General features: G+C 47.2%; 1 protein-coding gene across 4 annotated transcripts in view; it reads left to right on the top strand.

Annotated features, from left to right (window-relative positions):
* The window catches only part of tmem39b (transmembrane protein 39B), a 78,619-nt gene extending 58,907 nt beyond the window's left edge, over positions 1-19,712 (top strand). For all 4 annotated transcript variants that reach the window (XM_038781818.1, XM_038781817.1, XM_038781819.1 and 1 more), the window contains 4 exons: positions 7,530-7,866; positions 13,100-13,287; positions 14,480-14,600; positions 19,361-19,712. In XM_038781818.1, the coding sequence (XP_038637746.1) occupies positions 7,530-7,866; positions 13,100-13,287; positions 14,480-14,600; positions 19,361-19,597 (883 nt within the window). In that variant the 3' untranslated portion in view covers positions 19,598-19,712. The remainder of the gene's footprint in view (positions 1-7,529; positions 7,867-13,099; positions 13,288-14,479; positions 14,601-19,360) is intronic.
* Positions 19,713-22,491: the final 2,779 nt, after the last annotated feature.

Below are 22,491 nucleotides of genomic sequence, written 5' to 3'. Positions count from 1 at the left end.
GCAATCTCCTCCCTAGCTTCCCAGAAAATCCTATTCCTCGTTGCCATGGATTCAACCCTTGTCCTTGGAAAAAATGTAATGTTCTTATCAGACTTTTGTGTTTTGCAAACTCATGACTGAGTTTGGAAATTGTATGTTTCTTTCATTTTAAAACTGGGAATTAATATTTATGCTTTGAGCAGCTTTTTACCTATATTAAGTGTATTTGAAATACCTGGCTTCTACACCGGCCCAGGGGACTTATCTATTTTCACACTTTCCAGAATCGCTAACACCGCCTCCTTATGAACCTCAAGCCCTTCTAGTCTAGTAGCCTGTATCTCAGTATTCTCCTCGACAACTTTGTCTTTTTCCTGTGTGAATACTGACGAAAAATACTCATTTAGCACCTCTCCTATCTCCTTGGATTCTACGCACAACTTCCCACTACTGTCCTTGACTGGCCCTACTCTTACCTTAGTCATTCTTTTATTCCTGACATACCTATAGAAAGCTTGGATTGGATTGGATTGGATTTGTTTATTGTCACGTGTACCGAGGTACAGTGAAAAGTATTTTTCTGCAAGCAGCTCAACAGATCATTCAGTACATGGGAAGAAAAGGGAATTGAACAGAATTCAAGAAAATACATGAGAATACATAATAGGGCAACACAAGATATACAATGTAACTACATAAGCATTGGCATCGGATGAAGCAGACAGGGTGTAGTGTTAATGAGGACAGTCCATAAAAGGGTCATTTAGGAGTCTGGTGACAGTGGGGAAGAAGCTGTTTTTGAGTCTGTTCGTCCGTGTTCTCAGACTTCTGAATCTCCTGCCCGATGGAAGAAGTTGGAAAAGTGAGTAAGCCGGGTGGGAGAGATCCTTGATTATGCTGCCTGCTTTCCCCCGGCAGCGGGAGGTGTAGATGGAATGAATGGATGGGAGGCAGGTTCGTGTGATGGACTGGGCGGTATTCATGACTCTCTGAAGTTCCTTGCGGTCCTGGGCCGAGCAGTTGCCATACCAGGCTGTGATGCAGCCCGAGAGGATGCTCTCTATAGTGCATCTGTAAAAGTTGGTAAGGGTTAATGTGGACATGCCAAATTTCCTTAGTTTCCTGAGGAAGTAAAGGCGCTGTTGTGCTTTCTTGGTGATAGCATCGACATGAGTGGACCAGGATAGATTTTTGGTGATGTGCACCCCTAGGAATTTGAAACTGCTCACCACCTCTACCTCGGCTCCGTTGATGCTGACAGGGGTGTGTACAGTACTATGCTTCCTGAAGTCGATGACCAGCTCTTTAGTTTTGCTGGCATTAAGGGAGAGATTGTTGTCGTTGCACCACTCCACTAAGTTCTCTATCTCCCTCCTGTATTCAGACTCGTCGTTGTTCGAGATCCGGCCCACTATGGTCGTATCGTCAGCAAACTTGTAGATGGAGTTGGAACCAAGTTTTGCCATGCAGTCGTGTGTGTACAGGGAGTAGAGTAGGGGGCTAAGTACGCAGCTTTGCGGGGCACCGGTGTTGAGGACTATTGTGGAGGAGGTGTTGGTGTTCATTCTTACTGACTGTGGTCTGTTGGTCAGAAAGTCAAGGATCCAGTTGCAGAGTGGAGAGCCAAGTCCTAGGTTTTGGAGCTTTGATATGAGCTGGGCTGGGATTATGGTGTTGAAGGCGGAGCTGTAGTCAATAAATAAGAGTCTGATGTAGGAGTCCTTGTTTTCGAGATGCTCTAGGGATGAGTGTAGGGCCAGGGAAATGGCGTCTGATGTGGACCGGTTGCGACGGTATGCGAATTGAAGTGGGTCAAGGCGTTCCGGGAGTATGGAGGTGATGCGCTTCATGATCAGCCTCTCAAAGCACTTCATTACAACTGACGTCAGGGCCACCGGGCGGTAGTCATTGAGGCACGTTGCCTGGTTCTTCTTTGGTACCGGTATGATGGTGGTCTTCTTGAAGCAGGTGGGGACCTCGGAGTGGAGTAGGGATAGGTTAAAGATGTCTGTGAAAACCTCTGCCAGCTGGTCCGCGCAGGTTCTGAGTGCACGACCAGGGATCCCGTCCGGGCCCATCGCCTTCCGTGGGTTCACTTTCAGGAAGGCCGATCTGACTTCGAAAACTGTGATGGTGGGTATGGGTGAATTATGGGTTGCTGGGGCACTCGATAGCGGGTTGTTGGTTACCTGCTCAAACCGAGCATAGAATGTGTTAAGTTCATCGGGGAGGGGTGCACTGCTGCCAGAGATACTGCTCGGCTTCGCTTTGTAGCCCGTTATGTTGCTTAGTCCTTGCCACAACCGCCGAGAGTCTGTCTGTGACTCTAGCTTAGTTTGATATTCTCTCTTGGCATCTCGGATGGCTTTGCGGAGGTCGTACCTGGATTTCTTGTATAGGACAGGGTCGTCTGCCTTGAACGCCTCAGATCTGTCCTTCAGTAGGGAGTCAATCTCGCGGTTGAGCCATGGTTTCCGGTTGGGGAACGTACGTACTGCTTTCTTTGGCACGCAGTCGTCCACACATTTGCTGATGAAGTCTGTGACGGTGGTGACATACTCATTTAAGTTAGTCGCTGAGTTCTTAAATATGGACCAGTCCACTGTCTCCAAGCAGTCACGTAAGAGCTCTTCTGTCTCCTCGGACCAGCACTGCACAACCTTCTTAGCTGGATTCTCCCGCTTGAGTTTCTGCTTGTAAGCCGGGAGAAGGAGCACAGTCTTATGGTCTGATTTCCCAAAGTGCGGTCGGGGGATGGAACGGTAGGCGCCCTTGATTTTTGAGTAGCAGTGGTCAAGAGTGTTGTCGCCCCGGGTGGTACAGGAGATGTGCTGGTGGAATTTTGGCAGTACACTCTTGAGATTGGCTTTGTTGAAGTCTCCGGCCACAATGAACAGGGCCTCCGGGTGTTCTGTTTCATAGTTGTTTATGACTGTGTACAGTTCATCCAGCGCCTTCCTCACTTCTGCCTGGGGTGGGATGTAGACCGCTGTGATAATGGCTGAAGTGAACTCACGTGGAAGATGGTATGGGCGGCACTTCACGGTCAGGTATTCCAGGTCTGGGGAGCAGTAGGTCACCAGGGTCACCACATCCAAGCACCAGGAGGAGTTGATGAGGAGGCAAACCCCTCCACCCTTCGCTTTGCCTGAAGATGCCGTGCGGTCCGCCCGGTGAATAGAGAAGCCTTCAGGTTGTATGGCACAGTCCGGTGAGGCGGGGGTGAGCCATGTCTCTGTGAAACAGAGCACACAGCAGTCTCTTACTTCCCTCTGAGAGGTAAGTCTGGCGTTAAGTTCATCCAGCTTGTTTTCAATCGCTTGGACGTTTGCTAGGAGTATGCTGGGGAGAGGGGTCTTGAAACCGCGTTCCTTCAGTCTAACCTGCAGACCGCTGCGTTTCCCTCGCTTTCTCTGTCGGCGGCTGCTGCTGGATGATCCTGGGATCCGATGAGAGACGTCAGCCCTTGTGGAAGGTAGGTGGTTGCGTCTGGCAGGGTCCAGGGCGCTGGCGGGGTCCAGGGCGCTAGCGAGGTCCAGGGCGCTGTTTACATTTCCGGGGTCGCGTCTGGCAGGGCCCCGGGCGCTGGTTGAGGTAGAGGGGTTGCTGGGGGGGTTAGTCTGCGATCCGGATGGGTCCCGGCGTTCTGCGGGCGCGGGAATACCTTGCAGCGTGTTTGGGTCCTCGCGCGCGGTCTCCGTTGTTTTTGGGGTCCTGGGTCGTGGGCAGGGGCTTCCTGGGGCAGATTGGGCTAGGTCCCATGGTCTGTTCCCTTCCTGGGCGCTCCTGGGGTCGGATCTTGAAGTCAGCACGGTGGGGCCTCCATGTGGATTTTTCTTTCTTCCATCACCAGGTAGGTCGGGTTGCTGGGCGGGCCTCTCCGGGTCGGGTCGCTGGGCGGGTCTCTCGGGGTCGCGTTGAGCCGTGTCTTGCCGTCGGGGGTCGGGTCGGGAGCTCCGGGGACAAGGCCGGGCGATCCGGGGGCTTGCGTCTGTTGTTAGGCCGGGTTTGGAGCTCCGAAGCCCGGGTCGGCTCCAAATCGAGGTCGGGGCTTCACTTCCGGTTTGGGCCCGATCTTCTTCCAGGTCACGGAGGTCAGGTCGGGTCGGGTCACAAGGTCTCCAAGGGACTCGGAGGATCTTCAGGCCTGCAAGACAGGATAAAAGACAGAGGTTAGTAATAATGTTAGCTTTAGAATTAATTTTTAAAAGGTTAGAACGAGTATAAATAAAGTTAAAAGTGGATCTGTTGGGGAGAGCCTGCAGAGAGTCGCCTCGCTCCGGCTTTAGGGTTATCCTTGATCCTACCTGCCAAAGACTTCTCATGTCCTCGCTTGGCTCTTCTTAGCTCTCTCTTTAGAGCCTTCCTAGCTAACTTGTGACTCTCGAGCGACCCAACTGAACCATCACGTCTCATCTTCACATAAGCCTCCTTCTTATAGGAGGGGCAGCACGGGGCAGCACAGTAGCATAGTGGTTAGCACAATTGCTTCACAGCTCCAGGGTCCCAGGTTCGATTCCCGGCTTGGGTCACTGTCTGTGCGGAGTCTGCACATTCTCCCCGTGTGTGCGTGGGTTTCCTCCGGGTGCTCCGGTTTCCCCGCACAGTCCAAAGATGTGCAGGTTAGGTGGATTGGCCATAATAAATTGCCCTTAGTGTCCAAAATTGCCCTTAGTGTTGGGTGGGGTTACTGGGTTATGGGGATAGGGTGAGGGGTGTGGGCTTGTGTAGGGTGCTCTTTCCAAGAGCCGGTGCAGACTCGATGGGCCGAATGGCCTCCTTCTGCACTGTAAATTCCATGATTCTATGATTCTTCCTCTTGACAAGTGTTTCAACTGCTTTAGTAACCCATGGTTCCCTCACTCGACCACTTCCTCCCTGCCTAACAGGTACATACTTACCAAGGACACGCAGTAGCTGTTCCTTGAACATGCTCCACATTTCCATTGTGTCCATCCCCTGCAGTTTTCCTCTCCAGCCGATGCATCCTAAGTCTTGCCTCATCGCATCATAATTGCCGTTCCCCCAGCAATAACTCTTGCCCTGCGGTTTATATATAACCCTGGAGGTTATGTTGCAATTGTATAAGGTGTTAGTGCGGCCACACCTGGAGTATTGTGTTCAGTTTTGGTCTCCTTACTTGAGAAAGGACGTACTGGCGCTGGAGGGTGTGCAGAGGAGATTCACTAGGTTAATCCCAGAGCTGAAGGGGTTGGATTATGAGGAGAGGTTGAGTAGACTGGGACTGTACTCGTTGGAATTTAGAAGGATGAGGGGGGATCTTATAGAAACATTTAAAATTATGAAGGGAATAGATAGGATAGATGCGGGCAGGTTGTTTCCACTGGCGGGTGACAGCAGAACTAGGGGACATAGCCTCAAAATAAGGGGAAGTAGATTTAGGACTGAGTTTAGGAGGAACTTCTTCACCCAAAGGGTTGTGAATCTATGGAATTCCTTGCCCAGTGAAGCAGTTGAGGCTCCTTCATTACATGTTTTTAAGGTAAAGATAGATAGTTTTTTGAAGAATAAAGGGATTAAGGGTTATGGTGTTCGGGCCGGAAAGTGGAACTGAGTCCACAAAAGATCAGCCATGATCTAATTGAATGGCGGAGCAGGCTCGAGGGGCCAGATGGCCTACTCCTGCTCCTAGTTCTTATGTTCTTATGTTCTTATACCTATCCCTTTCCATCGCTAAAGTAAACGTAATCGAATTGTGGTCACTATCACCAAAATGCTCACCTACCTCCAAATCTAACACCTGTCCGGTTCATTACCCAGTATCAAATCCAATACGGCCTCGCCTCTTGTTGGTCTATCTACATACTACAGACCTGAAGAAGGAGCCGTGCTCCGAAAGCTCGTGTTTGAAACAAACCTGTTGGACTTTAACCTGGTGTTGTAAGACTTCTTACTGTATCTACATACTGCATCAGGAAACCCTCCTGCACACATTGGACAAAAACGGATCCATCTAAAGTACTCGAACTATAGTGTTTCCAGTCAATATTTGGAAAGTTAAAGTCCCCCCTAACAACTACCCTGTTATTTTCGCTCCTATCCAGAATCATCTTTGCAATCCTTTCCTCTACATCTCTGGAACTTTTCGGAGGACTATAGAAAAGCCCTAACAGGGTGACCTCGCCTTTCCTGTTTCTAACCTCAGCCCATACGACCTCAGTATTCGAGTTCTCATCAAACGTCCTTTCTGCCACCGTAATCCTGTCCTTGACTAACAATGCCACCCCTCCCCCTCTCTTACCACCTTCCCTGAGCTTACTGAAATACCTAAACCCCGGCACCTGCAACAACCATTCCTCGCCCTGCTCTATCCATGTCTCCGAAATGGCCACAACATCGAAGTCCCAGGTACCAACCCATGCCGCAAGCTCACTCACCTTATTCCGGATGCCCCTCTTGTTCACCTTCCTTCCTGCCGGTACACTCCTGCAACTTTGAAACCTTACTCATGACCTCACTACTCTCAGCTTCTTGTGTACTGGAGCTACAATTCAGGTTCCCAATCCCCTGCTGAACTAGTTTAAACCATCCCGAAGAGCATTAGCAAATCTCCCCCCGAGGATATTAGTACCCCTCTGGTCCAGATGTAGACCATCCCGTTTGTAGAGGTCCCAACTACCCCAGAATGAGCCCCAATTGTCCAGGAATCTGAAACCCTCCCTCCTGCACCATCCCTGCAGCCACGTGTTCAACTGATTAAGAATATCATTTGAAAATATTTTGCCCTTGAAGTACTAGAATTCCTTTTACCTGTGTTTAATTTGGAGATTCCACAAATTGAAAGTTGTCATTGGAATTTTTTGCTTGAAAATAATTCGCACCTTTCCAGCTGAGGTAATTTGTCAAATTGATGCAATGCAAATTCAATTCAGGTTAGAGTGACACAGTAATTACCAGATTTCTCAAAAGATATGCATTTTTGACATTCTTAATCTACATCTGTATTTTAGTATCCAGACTTAAAATATCAGTGTCTTCACGAGACTTATTTAGTTACAGTGAGATCTTCCTCCATTACTGCAGATTCTTCAGCAAGAGATGTATTTTTGTTTTCTGCTGTGTACATAACGGTTGTTGTCCTGGTCCTAACCAATTCCACCTCCCTTTCCATTTCCCCTCTGTTACACCTTTATCTCCTCCAACTCCACCTTTGCAGCATCCAATTTTCTAATCCACACAGCTATTCTTTTTCTCATTGACTTTTATCCCTACAGGACAAACTCACAGCTTCCTGTTGTCTTGATTTGATCCAATCCACCAATGGACATATCATTGGCTATAGTCTAGAAGACACCCTCATTACATCATAGTCTATTCCATCTGCATGGTGTGACCAGTTTGTACCAGCTTGGACAAATCGTCATCTCTTCTCTCTCCACAGATGCTGTCAGACCTGCTGCAATTGTCCATTTTCTTCCTTGTTTCTGCCATAAACTGATGATCTTGAGTATGAGTTGGTGAAAAATTGCTTTTAAGAAATGGTGATGAAATGATAGGATAGAAGCTTATTATATTTCTTATTTTTGCAGGTTTGGAATACACATACCTTTCCTTCGACTGAATTATGATCCAAAGAAGTCAAGGCTCCCAACATCTGTGGCTAACATAGGGCCCAATGAGACAGGAACAACTGCTGGAAGAAGTAAAGAGTATCTAACAGTTTTAAAGGAAACTTGGAAACATCATACTAACCAGATATACAGTCTAAACACTATGCCAACGCATGCATGCTGCTTGTCTCCAGACTTGATCAGAAATGAGGTGGAACATCTGAAAATGGATTTCAACTGGCGTATGAAGGAAGTTCTGGTCAATGCAATGCTGAGTGCATATTACATAGCCTTTGTTCCTGTTTGGTTTATAAAGGTAAGTAATAAAGTGCAGTGGAGTCATTCTGACGTGGTTTGATAGGCAGCTATTCCAGTCAATAAGACATAGGAGCAGAAGTAGGCCATTCAGCCCATTGAATCTGCTATGCCATTCATGAGATCATGACTGATCTGACGTGATAATCTTCAACTCCACTTTCCGCCATATCCCCATACCCTTGATTCCCTTACTGATTAAAAATCAGTCTGTCTCAGCCTTCAACATACTTGACTACCCAGCCTCCACAGCTCTCTGCAGTAAAGAATCCCACATATTCACTAGCCTCTGAGGGAAGAAATTCCTCCTCTTTGTCCTAAATGGTCGAGCCCCCCTTACTCTGAGACTATGCCCTCCTCATAGCATTTGTGAACAGTAGTTGTAGATCAAAAGAACATTGAAAATGAGGAGTTGTTTTCATTTTCTGAACTTAAGCTATGAAAGGTCATAGGTTAAGCGAGCGGGCAAAGATTTTGTGAATGCAGTATAATGTGGGCAAACGTGAAGTTGCCCATTTTAGAAAGAGGCCCTTTGGCAAATCGTGGCTGCGTCAGCCGTCAAGAACTTATCCTAATACCATTTTCCAGCACTTGGTCCATTGCCTTGTTTACTACGATGCTTCAAGTGCTCAACTAAATTCCCTTTAAATATTGTGAGGATCCCCTCATCTCCCTTTCAGGCAGTGAGTTCCAGATTTACACCACTCTCCATTTCCTCAAATCCCCTCTAAATCTCCTGCCCATTACCTTATATATATGCTCCATGGTCATTGACCTCTCAACTAGGGAAAACGTTTCCTCCAGTCTACCATATCCATGTCCTTCAGAATTTTTGTACACCTGAATCAGGTCCCCTTTAAACCTTTGCTCTAAGGAGAACAATTCCAGCCTCACCATCCTCTTCATAGCTGAAACGCTCCATCCCTGGCAACTTCCTGATGAATGTCCACTGCACCCTTTCTGGTGCAATTACAACCTTCCATTGGCGTGGCTGCACGTGGTACTCTAAATGTAGCCTAATCAGCAATTTATACAGTTCCATCGTGACCTCCCTGCTCTTATATTCTATTCCTCGGCTAATAAAGGCAAGTATTCCATGTGCCTTTTGAACCACCTTACCTATCTGTCTTGCTGCCTTCAGGGACCAATGGATACATTGAGTCCATGTTATTCAAACTACCCTGTTTAATTCTCTTGAGTGTTGAGAAACGTTTTCAGCTTTCAAAACATATTTTTTGTGTCTTAATCCAATAATATGAAGCCTGATTGTAAGCTTCTAGTGCTGAATATTATAAAAAGAAATGCAAAGTGAACAGAAACAGCAGCACAGTAGCATTGTGGATAGCACAATGGCTTCACAGCTCCAGGGGTTCGATTCCCCGCTGGGTCACTGTCTGTGCGGAGTCTGCACATCCTCCCCATGTGTGCGTGGGTTTCCTCCGGGTGCTCCGGTTTCCTCCCACAGTCCAAAGATGTGCATGTTAGGTGGATTGGCCATGCTAAATTGCCCTTAGTGTCCAAAATTGCCCTTAGTGTTGGGTGGGGTTACTGGGTTATGGGGATAGGTGGGTATGTTGACCTTGGGTAGGGTGCTCTTTCCAAGAGCCGGTGCAGACTCGATGGGCCGAATGGCCTCCTTCTGCACTGTAAATTCTATGAAATGTTCTATGAAATATAATGGCCGATGCTCTGGCCTCTCCGCGCCACGGGTTTCTCAACATTGGGAGGCGTCCTGTTGTTGCCCGGCAGCAGAATCTTCTGATTGCACCACTGTTAATGGGATTTCCCATCCTCCGCCGGGACGTCCGTTGTGGGAATGCACCATCAGCGGAACCAGAATATCCGGCTGGTGGTTTTTCCCAGTATTTCCTTCATTAACATCTGAGAAAGCCAATCAAATATTTCCTCAAAATCCACATGTTCAAATGCTTGTTTTCAACTCGAGTTTAAAGCTGTCTCAACATACAGCTAATTTGTCTTTTTACAGATTTTAAGTGCGTTTAACATTTTTAAAAATGGGATGTATTGAATAAACTAATCAAGCTTTGACGATAAAGCCCTGGTTTGGATGGATTCCATCCATTCATTTCAAAATCATCTAGGGAAGAGATATCCAAGGATTTAGGTTAAACAATATTAACGGGCTTGACAGCAAAACCGAGTAGAATCTCTGGCAACAGAGCACCATTCCCCGATGAACTCAACACATTCTATGCTCATTTTGAGCAGGAAGCCAACAAACTGATGTCAAACCTTCCCCAACAGCCTCAGACACACCCATGCCTACTGTCAAAGCTTCCAAAGTCAGAGCGGCCTTCTCAAAAGTGAATCCACAGAAAGCAACGGGCCATGACGGAGCCTCTGGTTGCACACTTAGATCCTGCACGGACCAACTGGCGGTATGTACACGGACATCTTCAACCTCTCCCTACTTCGTTCCGAGGTTCCCACCTGCTTCAAGATGTCCGCTATCCTACTGGTGCCAAAGAAGAACCAGGCAACGTGTCTCAGATGGTCCTGACATCTATTATTATGAAGTGCTTCGAGAGGTTAGTCATGAGACACATCTGGAGCATTGTGACAACAAAGACACCTGCGTCAGACTCTTGTTCATTGATTATGCCTTCAACACCATAATATCAGCCAAGCTCATATCCAAACTCCAAAACCTATGACTTTGCTCCTCCCTCTGCAACTGGGTCCTCTACTTCCTGGCCCATATTCCACAATCAGTATGGGTACACAATAGCACCTCCTCCACGATAGTCCTCAATACAGGGACCCTGCAGGGCTGCATACTTAGCCGCCTACTTATACTCCCTATATACACACAGCTGTGTGGGTTGGATCTCGAACAATGATGTGTCAGAATACAGGAGGGAGATAGAGTATCTAGTGGAGTGATGTCACGACAACAATCTCTCCCTCAATGTCAGCAAAACTAAGGAGCTGGTCATTGACTTCAGGAAGCGTAGTATTGTACACACCCCTGTCAGCATCAACTTGGCCACGGTGGAGATGATTGACAGCTTCAAATTCCTAGGTGTGCATATCATCAGCAATCTGTACTGGTCCACCTACATCGACGCTACCACCAAGAAAGCATAACAGTGCCTATATGTTCTCGGGAATCTAAGGAAATTCGGCATGTCTGCAATGACTCTTAACAATTTTTATAGATGTACCATGGAAAGCATCCTATCTGGCTGCATCACAGCCTGGTATGGCAACTGCTCGGCCCAAGTGTCATGAACACCGCCAAGCCCATCACACGAACCCGCCTCCCATCCATTGACTCTGTCTACACCTCCCGCTGCCTTGGGAAAGCGGGCAGCATAATCAAAGACCTCCCATCCAGGTTATCCTCTCTTCCAACTTCTTCCATAGGGCCGGAGATACAAAAGTCTGAGAACACGCACTAAGATTTTGATCCAGTCTCAATCAGCAGATTCAAACTCCCCCCGGAAAGCAAACTGTATCTTTTAAGTTACCAAGGCAAGTAGCCTCAACCAATGTTTTTTACTGGAACAGTTTTAAAAATGAAAATAGGGAAAGACGGGAAAAACGCTTCTTTCCTCCTCTGCACTTCAAACCAGACCAAAATGAAACTGAAACGCAGACACCTCGCTGCAACACCCAGCTCCACCCACAGAATGATATTACCGAAGCCATGTGATAAGACAAAAACCTTTCTTAAAGGAACATTCACATGACAATACAAAATTAAATCTTTAACATCACACCCGAACAAAACAGCTTACAGTTACCCCTTAATGTAACTATACAATTTCCCATTAAACAACAAGAATCATACAGCTCCCAATCCATCTTAAAAATCAGCAAGGCATAGAATAATAATTGAGGTGCAGAACAGATTTTGGTCTGGCTAAAACCCGTTCAGACTCCAGCTGAATATTTTTAAACAGCTGCTTCAACTCGGTTGTTTCAATCTTCAAACAAGACTGCTCTGCTTTAAATATTATTATTATTATTTTGTCTCTCTTACTTGGAAATAATTGTGGACTCAGAGTCATACAGATCATAGCTCCTCTCTCTCTCTCTCTCTCTCTCTCTCTCAAAGCCTCTCCAATCTGCCTTTCCGCACTCCACCCAGCAATGACCCCGGGCTGGATACTCCGCCTCCCCACGCGATTTTGATTTCATTTTTTTCATTTTCAGCCTCGACCTGCAGGCGGGATTCTCCGTTACGCTGGCCGGTCAGTGGGATTTCCCATTGTGGGGCAACCCCACGCTGTCGGGAAACCCCTGGGCGCCAGCAAAAAGGAGAATCCCGTCCATCATCTCCTTAAACAAAAAGAAAATTATCTCCAGGCTGCAAAAGCACATTAACTTCCCAGGGACCTCCCCAGTCAATATACTGTGCATTGGCCTAGGCTAAAAAACAACACTTCACTGTCAATTTCACTTTATGCTTCCTAGAAGCAAAACAAAATTATTTTTAAAACACACCACACCCCAGGCTTTTAACCCTTAAATTCTCCACTACTTATCATTCAATACTTGTTTTTCTTTGCGTGATAGGACCTTGGATTTAGAGAACTGAGCTGGTCAGTATAATTTGTTGGGAGATAGTTCTGTACCAGGAATTGTTCAAGCTTGACATTTTGCATCAGTAGCTTCAAGGGCCATATGTTCTTTGTCCCTTGTCAGTTTTGAGTATGATGCAAAGATAAAGTCATGTGATCAACCTGTGTGCCAGAATTCAGCATAAAACCATATTGGGTTGACATATTTTGATCCTCTGCATCCACCAGAGCACAGATGAAATTTCAGTTTAGCATCTCATCCCAAAGATGTACTTTTGACAGTGTGACATTTGCTCAGGACTGAGCCTTGATATCTGTGCTCAAAGCTGGAGTGGGATTTGAACTCCGAACCTTCTAACTCAGAGGCAAGCCTGCTATCGATATAGCCACAACTGATAGGTGAAAAGCCTGGGCTTTGTTGGCCAGATTACCTGGGTTTGGGAGTCTTTAGGAATCTGGATTTGGGAATTTGAGAATTTGCAAATCTCTGCGATAGATAATCTCTCGCCAAATCAATTTCTGGGTAATGGCCTTCTGCAGATAAATGTTTCTGAACTCCACTTTTATTCCTCATTCAAATAACAATTGTATGTCATGTCATGCAGAATGTTGCTTTAGGTTCAAAGATCATTTTTTTTCAGTACCTTTTGGCTCTCCTATAACTTATCTACTTTGTGCTTTTGACAGAGTACACAATATTACGATAAAAGGTGGTCATGTGAACTTTTTATCTTAGTTTGGATCAGCACCTGCGTAATACTAACGAGGCATCTGTTACCATCACGATATTGTGACCTGTTACACAAGGCAGCAGCACATCTGGGTAGCTGGCAAAAAGTGGATCCTGCACTCTGCTCTAATGTACTTCAGCATCCGTAAGTTAGTTTGTTATCTCTGCACTTTCAATTTTGATTATTTTTGTTCTTAGATATGAAGCTGCATTTCACTCCTTTTTCAGCGAATGTTGAATCTTGCTTCTTTGCATTGTGTTATAAATTCTTCGATCAGAATGAACAAGATCATGGGTGCAGTTCTCCCATTTTGAGTCAAAGTGCTCCCACCAGTGGGGAATTGGGATTGTTTAGTCCTGGCACTAGGAGTGATGTTAAATCCTTTTCCAAGGATAGCGGTGTACATTGGACTTAAGAGAGGTAGGACCTAAACTTGCTGACACGTCCTGCTCCTCCTGGGCACCCTGATCTCAGAGTAATGTTATAGGCCGCCCCCCCCAGTCCCATCTTCATCTTCCCCCACTGTCAACCCCTTCAGGCCCCACCCCTTAAGGGAGGGCTTCCACTTGCCTCCAGAGTGCTGTAGGGGGTCCTTCAGGGGAGGTGACAGTCAGGGGAGCTTGGACTAAGCTGGAGGGGCTCAGGTCAGGGGTCTTTCCCGGGATGGGGTTAGTTTGGCAGGTCTTCCCATCTATAGCCTTGAAAATCATCATGCTTTCTCCCAGCATGGCAAGATCAAAGATTTGTGATTTGAAGATAAATGTGTTCCCTGTAATTGAAAGGAAACCTTTGAAGTGTTTTTTTCACAGTCAATTTTATTATCTTTAACTTTTTCAAGCTTCTATGCATGCTTAGACGCCTAAAAACTTGAACTGCATTGTTTACATGTAATTCCACAGACCATTGCCTTTAACAAGCCACTGGATTGACACGTCCAGGCTATTTTAAGGAAGGAAAACCTTGTTTTGTTTATATGGCTTTACAGGGGTCCATTAACTCTAAAGTACTTCCTCTTTTGAGCAAGTGTTCTTTCTAACCACATTTTTTAAAGAGGCTGTCTCTTTATTCTGAAAACCTTTCAAGAAATACCAGGTGCTCTGAGTGCTGCCCACACCCCTGGTCAATATTAGGAGGAGAATGATTTCATTAACAAAGCTATTTTGCAGTCATTAAAACTGAATGTTCAGTAATTTGTAGAAAATTATCACCGAGACAATGAGATCGGTCATTAAACTTGAATTCATGCTTGTTGCTAAAGATTGGAAACGATGATGATTGTTGACATTGCAAGTTTTTTTAAAAAGTATAAATGATGTATAATTTCTCCTTCCACTAGCTGGTCAGAGGAGTATATGTGGCCACAGGGTGTGTTAGTAAAACACAATAAGAATGTGTACAAAGCAATGGGAAATTATAATGTGGCAATACCTTCAGATGTTTCACATTTCAGATTCTATGTAAGTATGAATACGCATTTTGAATTGTCACTGTCAGTGTAAAGATAAAACATATAAAAATCAAATGTTTACAAGGAAGTCTTAACATCCTTAAAATGTAGATTAATTGGTGATGTTGGAATAAGTGGCATCGAGAACTGCTGAAACTAGAATGAAAAATATAGTTAATCTTGCATGTTTTACATCGGTATACAGATTTAATGATATTGGGCTGGAATTCTCTAGCTGTTCACAGCCGGCAGATTCTCGGGTCCTGCCCATGGCCCACCCCTGCCCGCTGGTTTCCCAGTGGTGTGGGTGGCTTCAGAGGGAATTCTCATAGACAGCGGTACGGGCAGAGAATCCCGCTGTCAGCCAATAGGGCGCTGCCTCCCGCTGCCAGGAAACATGCACCTGGGAACCGGAGAATCCCGCTGTCAGCCAACGGGGTGCTGCCTCCCGCTCCCAGGAAGCATGCACCTGGGAACCGGTGAATCCTGCTCCCAGGAAACACGCACCTGGGAACCGGAAAATCCCGCTGTCAGCCAACGGGGTGCTGCCTCCCGCTCCCAGGAAGCATGCACCTGGGAACCGGAGAATCCCGCTCCCAGGAAACACGCACCTGGGAACCGGAGAATCCCGCTGTCAGCCAACAGGTCGCAGCCTCCAGCTGCCAGGAAACATGCAGCTGGGAACCGGAGAATCCCGCTCCCAGGAAAAATGCACCTGGGAACCGGAGAATCCCGCTCCCAGGAAAAATGCACCTGGGAACCGGAGAATCCCGCTGCCAGGAAACATGCACCTGGGAACAGGAGAATCCCGCTCCCAGGAAACACGCACGTGGGAACCGGAGAATCCCGCTGCCTCCCACTGCCGGGAAACACGCACCTGGGAAACGGAGAAACCCGCTGTCTCCCTGCCGGGAAACACGCACCTGGGAACCGGAAAATCCCGCTGCCAGGAAGCACGCACCTGGGAACCGGAGATTCCCGCTCGCAGAAAATATGGACCTGGGAACCGGAGAATCCCGCTGCCAGCCAACGGGGTGCTGCCTCCCACTGCCAGGAAGCACGCACCTGGGAACCGGAGAATCCCGCTCCCAGGAAACACGCACCTGGGAACCGGAGAATCCCACTCCTAGGAAATACGCACCTGGGAACCGGAGAATCCCGCTGTCAGCAAACGCGGCGCTGCCTCCCGCTGCCAGCAAGCGTGCACATAGGAACCGGAGAATCCCGCTACCAGGAAACACGCACCGGGGAACCGGAGAATCCCGCTAACAGGAAACACGTGCCTGGGAACCAGAGAATCCTGCTGACGGGAAACATGAACTTGGGAACCAGAGAATCCCGCTGTCAGCCAACGGGGCGCTGCCTCCTGCTGCCAGGAAACATGCACCTGGGAACCGGAAAATCCCGCACCCAGGAAACACGCACCTGGGAACCGGAGAATTCCGCTGCCAGGAAAAACGCACCTGGGAACTGGAGAATCCCACTCCCAGAAAACACGCACCTGGGAACGGAGAATCCCGCTGTCAGCCAATGGGCGCTGCCTCCCACTGCCGGGAAACACGCACCTGGGAACCGGAGAATACAACTCCCAGGAAACACGCACCTGGGAACCGGAGAATACAACTCCCAGGAAACACGCACCTGGGAACCGGAGAATACAACTCCCAGGAAACACGCACCTGGGAACCGGAGAATACAACTCCCAGGAAACATGCAGCTGGGAACCGGAGAATCCCGCTCCCAGGAAACACGCACCTGGGAACCGGATAATCCCGCTCCCAGGAAACACGCACGTGGGAACCAGAGAATCCCGCTGCCTCCCACTGCCAGGAAGCACGCACCTGGGAACCGGAGATTCCCGCTCGCAGAAAATATGCACCTGGGAACCAGAGAATCCCACTGCCAGGAAGCATGCACCTGGGAACCGGAGAATCCGACTCCCAGGAAACATGCACCTGGGAACCGGAGAATCCCGCTGTCAGCCAATGGGGCGCTGCCTCCCGCTGCCAGGAAACACGCACCTGGAAAGCGGAGAATCCCGTTCGCACGAAACACCCACCTGGGAACCGGAGAATCCCGCTCCCAGGACACACGCACCTGGGAACGGAGAATCCCGCTGTCGGCCAACAGGGCGCTGCCTCCCGCTGCCGAGTAACATGCACCTGGGAACCGGAGAATCCCGCTCCCAGGAATCACGCACCTGGGAACCGGAGAATCCCGCTCCCAGGAATCACGCACCTGGGAACCGGAGAATCCCGCTGCCAGGACACACGCATGTGGGAACCGGAGAATCCCGCTGTCAGCCAACGGGGCGCTGCCGGGAAATATGCACCTGGGAACCGGAGAATCCCGCTCCCAGGAATCACGCACCTGGAACCGGAGAATCCCGCTCCCAGGAATCACGCACCTGGGAACCGGAGAATCCCACTCCCAGTAAACATGCACCTGGGAACCGGAGAATCCCGCTGCCAGGAAACAGGCACCTGGGAACTGGAGAATCCTGCTCCCAGGAAACATGCACCTGGGAACCGGAGAATCCCGCTCCCAGGAAACAGGCACCTGGAACTGGAGAATCCTGCTCCCAGGAAACATGCACCTGGGAACTGGAGAATCCTGCTCCCAGGAAACATGCACCTGGGAACCGGAGAATCCCGCTCCCAGGAAACACGCACCTGGGAACCGGAGAATCCCGCTCCCAGGAAACACGCACCTGGGAACCGGAGAATCCCGCTGCCAGGAAACACGCACCTGGGAACCGGAGAATCCCGCTGCCAGGAAACACGCACCTGCGAACCGGAGAAATCAACTCCCAGGAAACTCGCAACTGGGAACCGGAGAATCCCGCTGCCAGGAAACACGCACCTGGGAACCGGAGAATCCCGCGGTCAGCCAACGGGGCGCTGCCTCCCGCTGCCAGGAAACACGCACCTGCGAACCGGAGAAATCAACTCCCAGGAAACTCGCAACTGGGAACCGGAGAATCCCGCTGCCAGGAAACACGCACCTGGGAACCGGAGAATCCCGCTGCCAGGAAACTCGCAACTGGGAACCGGGGAATCCCACTCCCAGGAAACACGCACCTGGGAACCGGAGAATCCCGCTGCCAGGAAACATGCACCTGGGAACCGGAGAATCCCGCTGCCAGGAAACACCCACCTGGGAACCGGAGGATCCCGCTCCCAGGAAACACGCACCTGGGAACCGGAGAATCCCGCTGCCAGGAAACATGCACCTGGGAACCGGAGAATCCCGCTGCCAGGAAACATGCACCTGGGAACCGGAGAATCCCGCTCCAAGGAAACATGCACCTGGGAACCGGAGAATTCCGCCACTGTTCTCCCTGGAGTCATAAACTATTCATGCAAAATGTGACTTATACGTGAGATTTATGGTCACTGGATTTTTTTAGGTGTGCTCACCCCAGAGCTTCAGGAAGTGCAGTCAGAGGGGGAATTAGTGACCACCAGACAGAAGAAAGGGTTGGGAAAGACCGAGAGTGCATCTCACTCAAGAACTGCTTTCTGTGTTGGAAATAGTGAGAGTGACGGTTCCCCCGGGGAGTACAGCCCGAGTTCATGACACGGTGGGTTGCTCATCTGCACAAGGGGGGTAGAGTAAGAGTGGAAGATCAACAGTGGTTGGAGACTCAATAGTGAGCAGCGCAGATGAACATTTCTGTGGTCGCAGACATGACTCCAGGTTGGTGTTACCTCCCTGGTGCTTTGGTCAAGGAACAGGCCCTTCGGCCCTCCAAGAAAGGTGGAATCTCTGGGTTACCCCCAGTGCCACGTTCTGGTGAGTATAGCAATAGGAGGATAGAGCAGATGAGTGCATGACTGAATAAATGATGTAGGAGGGAGGGCTTTAGTTTCCTGGATCACTGGGTCCATTTATGGGGAAGGTGGGGCTTGTACAAGTCAGATTGGTTGCATCTGAATCGCAATGAGACTAACATCCTTGCGGGGAGTTTTGTTAGTACTGTGCGGGAGGGTGGTTAAAGTAATTTGGCAAAGGGATGGGTTGCAGAGTGGAGGTACAATCATGCACATTAAATATAGAAGAAAAACTGAGTCAGTCTTAGGCAGAGCAGACATGTTCAGGCACAAGGGAATATGGCAAGACAGGATGGCATTTATTTTAATGCAAGGAGTCTTCCGAGTAAGGCCGATGAACAGGTGTTGATTAACACGGAGTTTGATATTATTGCTCTAACAGCGACATGGTTGAGGGAGGCCTATCGGTCAACTGTCAGTGGGAGTAAAATTATTGGGGAAAATTCTGACGGGCAGATTTAGTGCGAAATCTACCGCCACGCTGTATTCCTTCCCCGTCGCTGTGTTAAAATCCTGGAACTACTTCACTGACAGCACAGTGGATGTACCTGCACCACATGGATTGCAGCGGTACACAGAAAACAGCTTACCACGATCTTCTCAAGAGCAATGAGGTACAGGCAGTAAAAACACTGGCCCGTTTAAAATGAAAAGAAATTAACTTTTGCCATTTAATCACTCCTGCCCTCCACCCTCTCAGAGACCTCCCTTCAACCCCCGCCCCACCTTCCCTTCCTCAAAACCTATTATATGTATGGTTCCTCAGTTTTAATGTCATTGACTTGAAACGTTAATTCTCTTCCCAGAGGCTGCCTGGCCTGCAGAGTATTCCCCAGAGCAGCAGTGATTCTAATCCAAACTTTTAATTGACTAATTATGTATTTAATATGTGCCTGATTTAAACAAGTTCTTTGATATTTGTTTGATTTCTTTGCAGTTTTTCTTCAATAAACCACTGAGGATCTTGAACATTCTCATCATTTTAGAAGGAGTCATCATACTCTATCAATTGTACTCATTAATTTGTTCAGAAAAATGGCATCAAACAATATCTTTGGCATTAATTCTCTTCAGTAATTATTATGCCTTCTTTAAACTACTCCGAGACAGAATTGTTTTGGGTAAGGCATATTCATACTCTACAAATGGAAGTTCAGAGAGTAAAGTGAATTAAACTATTTTCTTTGCCTCCTCCAGTGTCTGTTAAAATGATCAGAACTTTGTATTTTGTTACAATTGCTTTTTTTCATGTAACTTTCATTAAAATATTTTTATATCTCTGGAACAAAGCCATTATTGTTAATTGCCACGGTTTTAATTTTATAATTCGGGAAAAGACATAGCCAATTCACAAACTTATCATTTGAAACAGCTCATGGGGCAAAAAAAGTAAGGGTTTTTGGTGACTTGCTTCATCCTTTTGACTTGGAAAGCACTTAAATGGGGAAAACTTGGATTACAGGGCGATATAGACGGACTGGTTAGATGGGAGAAGAATGGCAAATTATGCAAATTAACCCTGAAAAGTGTGGTGATGCATTTTGGGAGGACTAACCAGGCTGAGGGGTTGGCTCCTGGTGACAGAGTTATCAGCTGTATACAATGAATGTTCAGAGGTACGGCAGACCCAAGGGATTTTGGTGTGCATGTCCATAGATCCCTGAAGGCAGCAGGACAGGCAGATAAAGTGGTTACGACGGCACATGGGAAATTCGCCTTTATTAGCCGAAGCATAGAATGTAAGAGCAGAGCGTTTATGATGGGGCTGTATAAAACACTCATTCAGCCACAACTAGGGTCCTGTGTGCAGTTCTGGTCACCACAGTGTAGGAATTATGTGATTGCTCCAGAGGAGATTCACCAGGGTGTTGTCTGGGCTGAAACGTTTCATCTATGAAGAGAGGCTGGTTAGGCCAGAATTGTTTTCCAAGGAAGACAGAGGCTGGATCAGATTGAGGCGGACAAAAATATGAGGAACATAGATAATTTAAAAAGGACAAAACTTTTCCCCTTAGTTGAGGTCTCACTAACCAGGTAAGATTTAAAGTAGGGGGCAGGGGATTTATAGGGAATTTGAGGAAGCATTTTTCACCCAGAGGGTAGTTGGAATCTGGAGCTCTCTGCCTCCAGATAGGTGGGAACCCTCACAACATTTAAGAAATATTCAGATGAGCACTTGAAACGCCCCAGCGTACAAGGCTACGGGCCAAGGGCTGGAAATGGAATTCGAATAGATGGGTGTTTGATGGCCGCTACAGACACGATGGGCAGAAGGGCCTTTCTGTGGTGTGAAACTCTATAACATTGCATCTCTAGTATGGAATGAAATTTACCTGCACAGTGTGTTAGATCAGTTTGCTCACTAGGAATTATTTTTTTCAATAATGTATTCAACTTTCTAATGTTGCTTAAGAACACTGAACTTTACGACGCAAAGCAGTTTGACAACTGGTCCTGGACTTTGCAAAATGCAATGGCTTGTTAATTTTTACCCGAATACCGTATATTGCTAACACGACGGTCTATTCCCTCTATCATTTGTTGCATATGATCAGAAATAAACACTGCCAGCATGTTCACAGATATTACATGTAATTGGATACCGTGTTCACAGTCATTGCATGTAATTTTATGCTATGTTCACAGACGTTACATGTAATTGGATGCTGGTTTCACAGACGTTACATGTAATTGGATGCCGTGCTTCTTGATATTTCACTTTTTGAACTTCTTATGAGCAGCCTTTCCTTTCATATATGCTCCAAACAAAAAGCAGCATTTCCAGGTATAATTAGTAAAGTTGCAATGCTCAATTCCTTCGGAAGAAATTCTGGGTCAGAAGCAAGAGAAAGAGGTTATAATTTCTATTGTTTGTTTTAGATACAGCATTGATGTATATCTCTGCAGCAAAATTTATGAGAATATCTTGCCTTGTATGCTCCATTTTAAGTCACATTTCTGTACAAAATATGGTCTAATACTCTTGTGGGTGGTCAAGAGCAGGAACATTATAATTACATCCAGAACTTAACTGCTGACATAGTACCCAATGGTCACCTAATAATACAGCGCCAATTAGTAGCACAAATGAGTTATAAACAAAGAAGGCAAAATGCATGTAGAATATGATGGAAAAGAACCTACTTACAAAGTGAATGATTCCTCTTGTGGAGAAGAGCAAACCAACGACCATCAGTACACGATCACTACGAAGCTCAATAGGGAATTCAGAAGAAACTTTTTAAAACTATATTCATTGAGGCTTTACATTTGAGACAAACACAAAGTTACAAAATAAAACGTCACAATAGACAAGACAAAGAAAATGGCATAACATGAGAACAGAGTGAAATAGGAGCACAAAACAGCTTAACATACATGAGAACAGAGTGGAACAGGAGAAAGACTTCACAACCAGCCTGACACAATCATTGGACAAAATTAGATACTCGTGGCTCCACCCCCGACCAAGGGCGAAACAGGATAAGATTTTTTTTAAAACATGGTAAAAAGGTGCACACCCTCTCTTGCTGCACAAGCCTGCAATTAATTTGGGAAATCAGGATAGGTTTGTGGTGCCATGGCCGGCTGTGCTGAATGTACTACTTCCTTGACTCCAGCAGCACCAAAGGCATCAATCCATCATGGCTCCCTTTCTTCAAATATCAGATCCACCTACCCATGTTGAAGTCAAGAATGGATTCATCATACCCAACCGAAATGCAATGAAAAAATTAAATGAAAATCGCTTATTGTCACGAGTAGGCTTCAATGAAGTTACTGTGAAAAGCCCCTAGTCGCCACATTCCGCAGCCTGTTCAGGGATGCTGGTACGGGAATTGAACCGTGCTGCTGGCCTGCTTTGGTCTGCTTTAAAAGCCAGCTGTTTACCCAGTGTGCTAAACTAGCCCCTATCTTACAGTTCCCAACTAACCTTAGAAAAACAAAAGAAATAAACAAATGCCAGTTCTAAGGATAGTTACACACATGCTACACAACGTAACATAATCCCAATATAGGCCCAAGGCAGAACCAAAATCATTCCAGATAAATGTGAAGAGAGAATCG

This window comes from Scyliorhinus canicula, chromosome 21 (assembly GCF_902713615.1).
Source record: "Scyliorhinus canicula chromosome 21, sScyCan1.1, whole genome shotgun sequence".
Classification (NCBI taxonomy): domain Eukaryota; kingdom Metazoa; phylum Chordata; class Chondrichthyes; order Carcharhiniformes; family Scyliorhinidae; genus Scyliorhinus; species Scyliorhinus canicula.
This window is presented reverse-complemented; position numbering and strand designations above follow the sequence as displayed.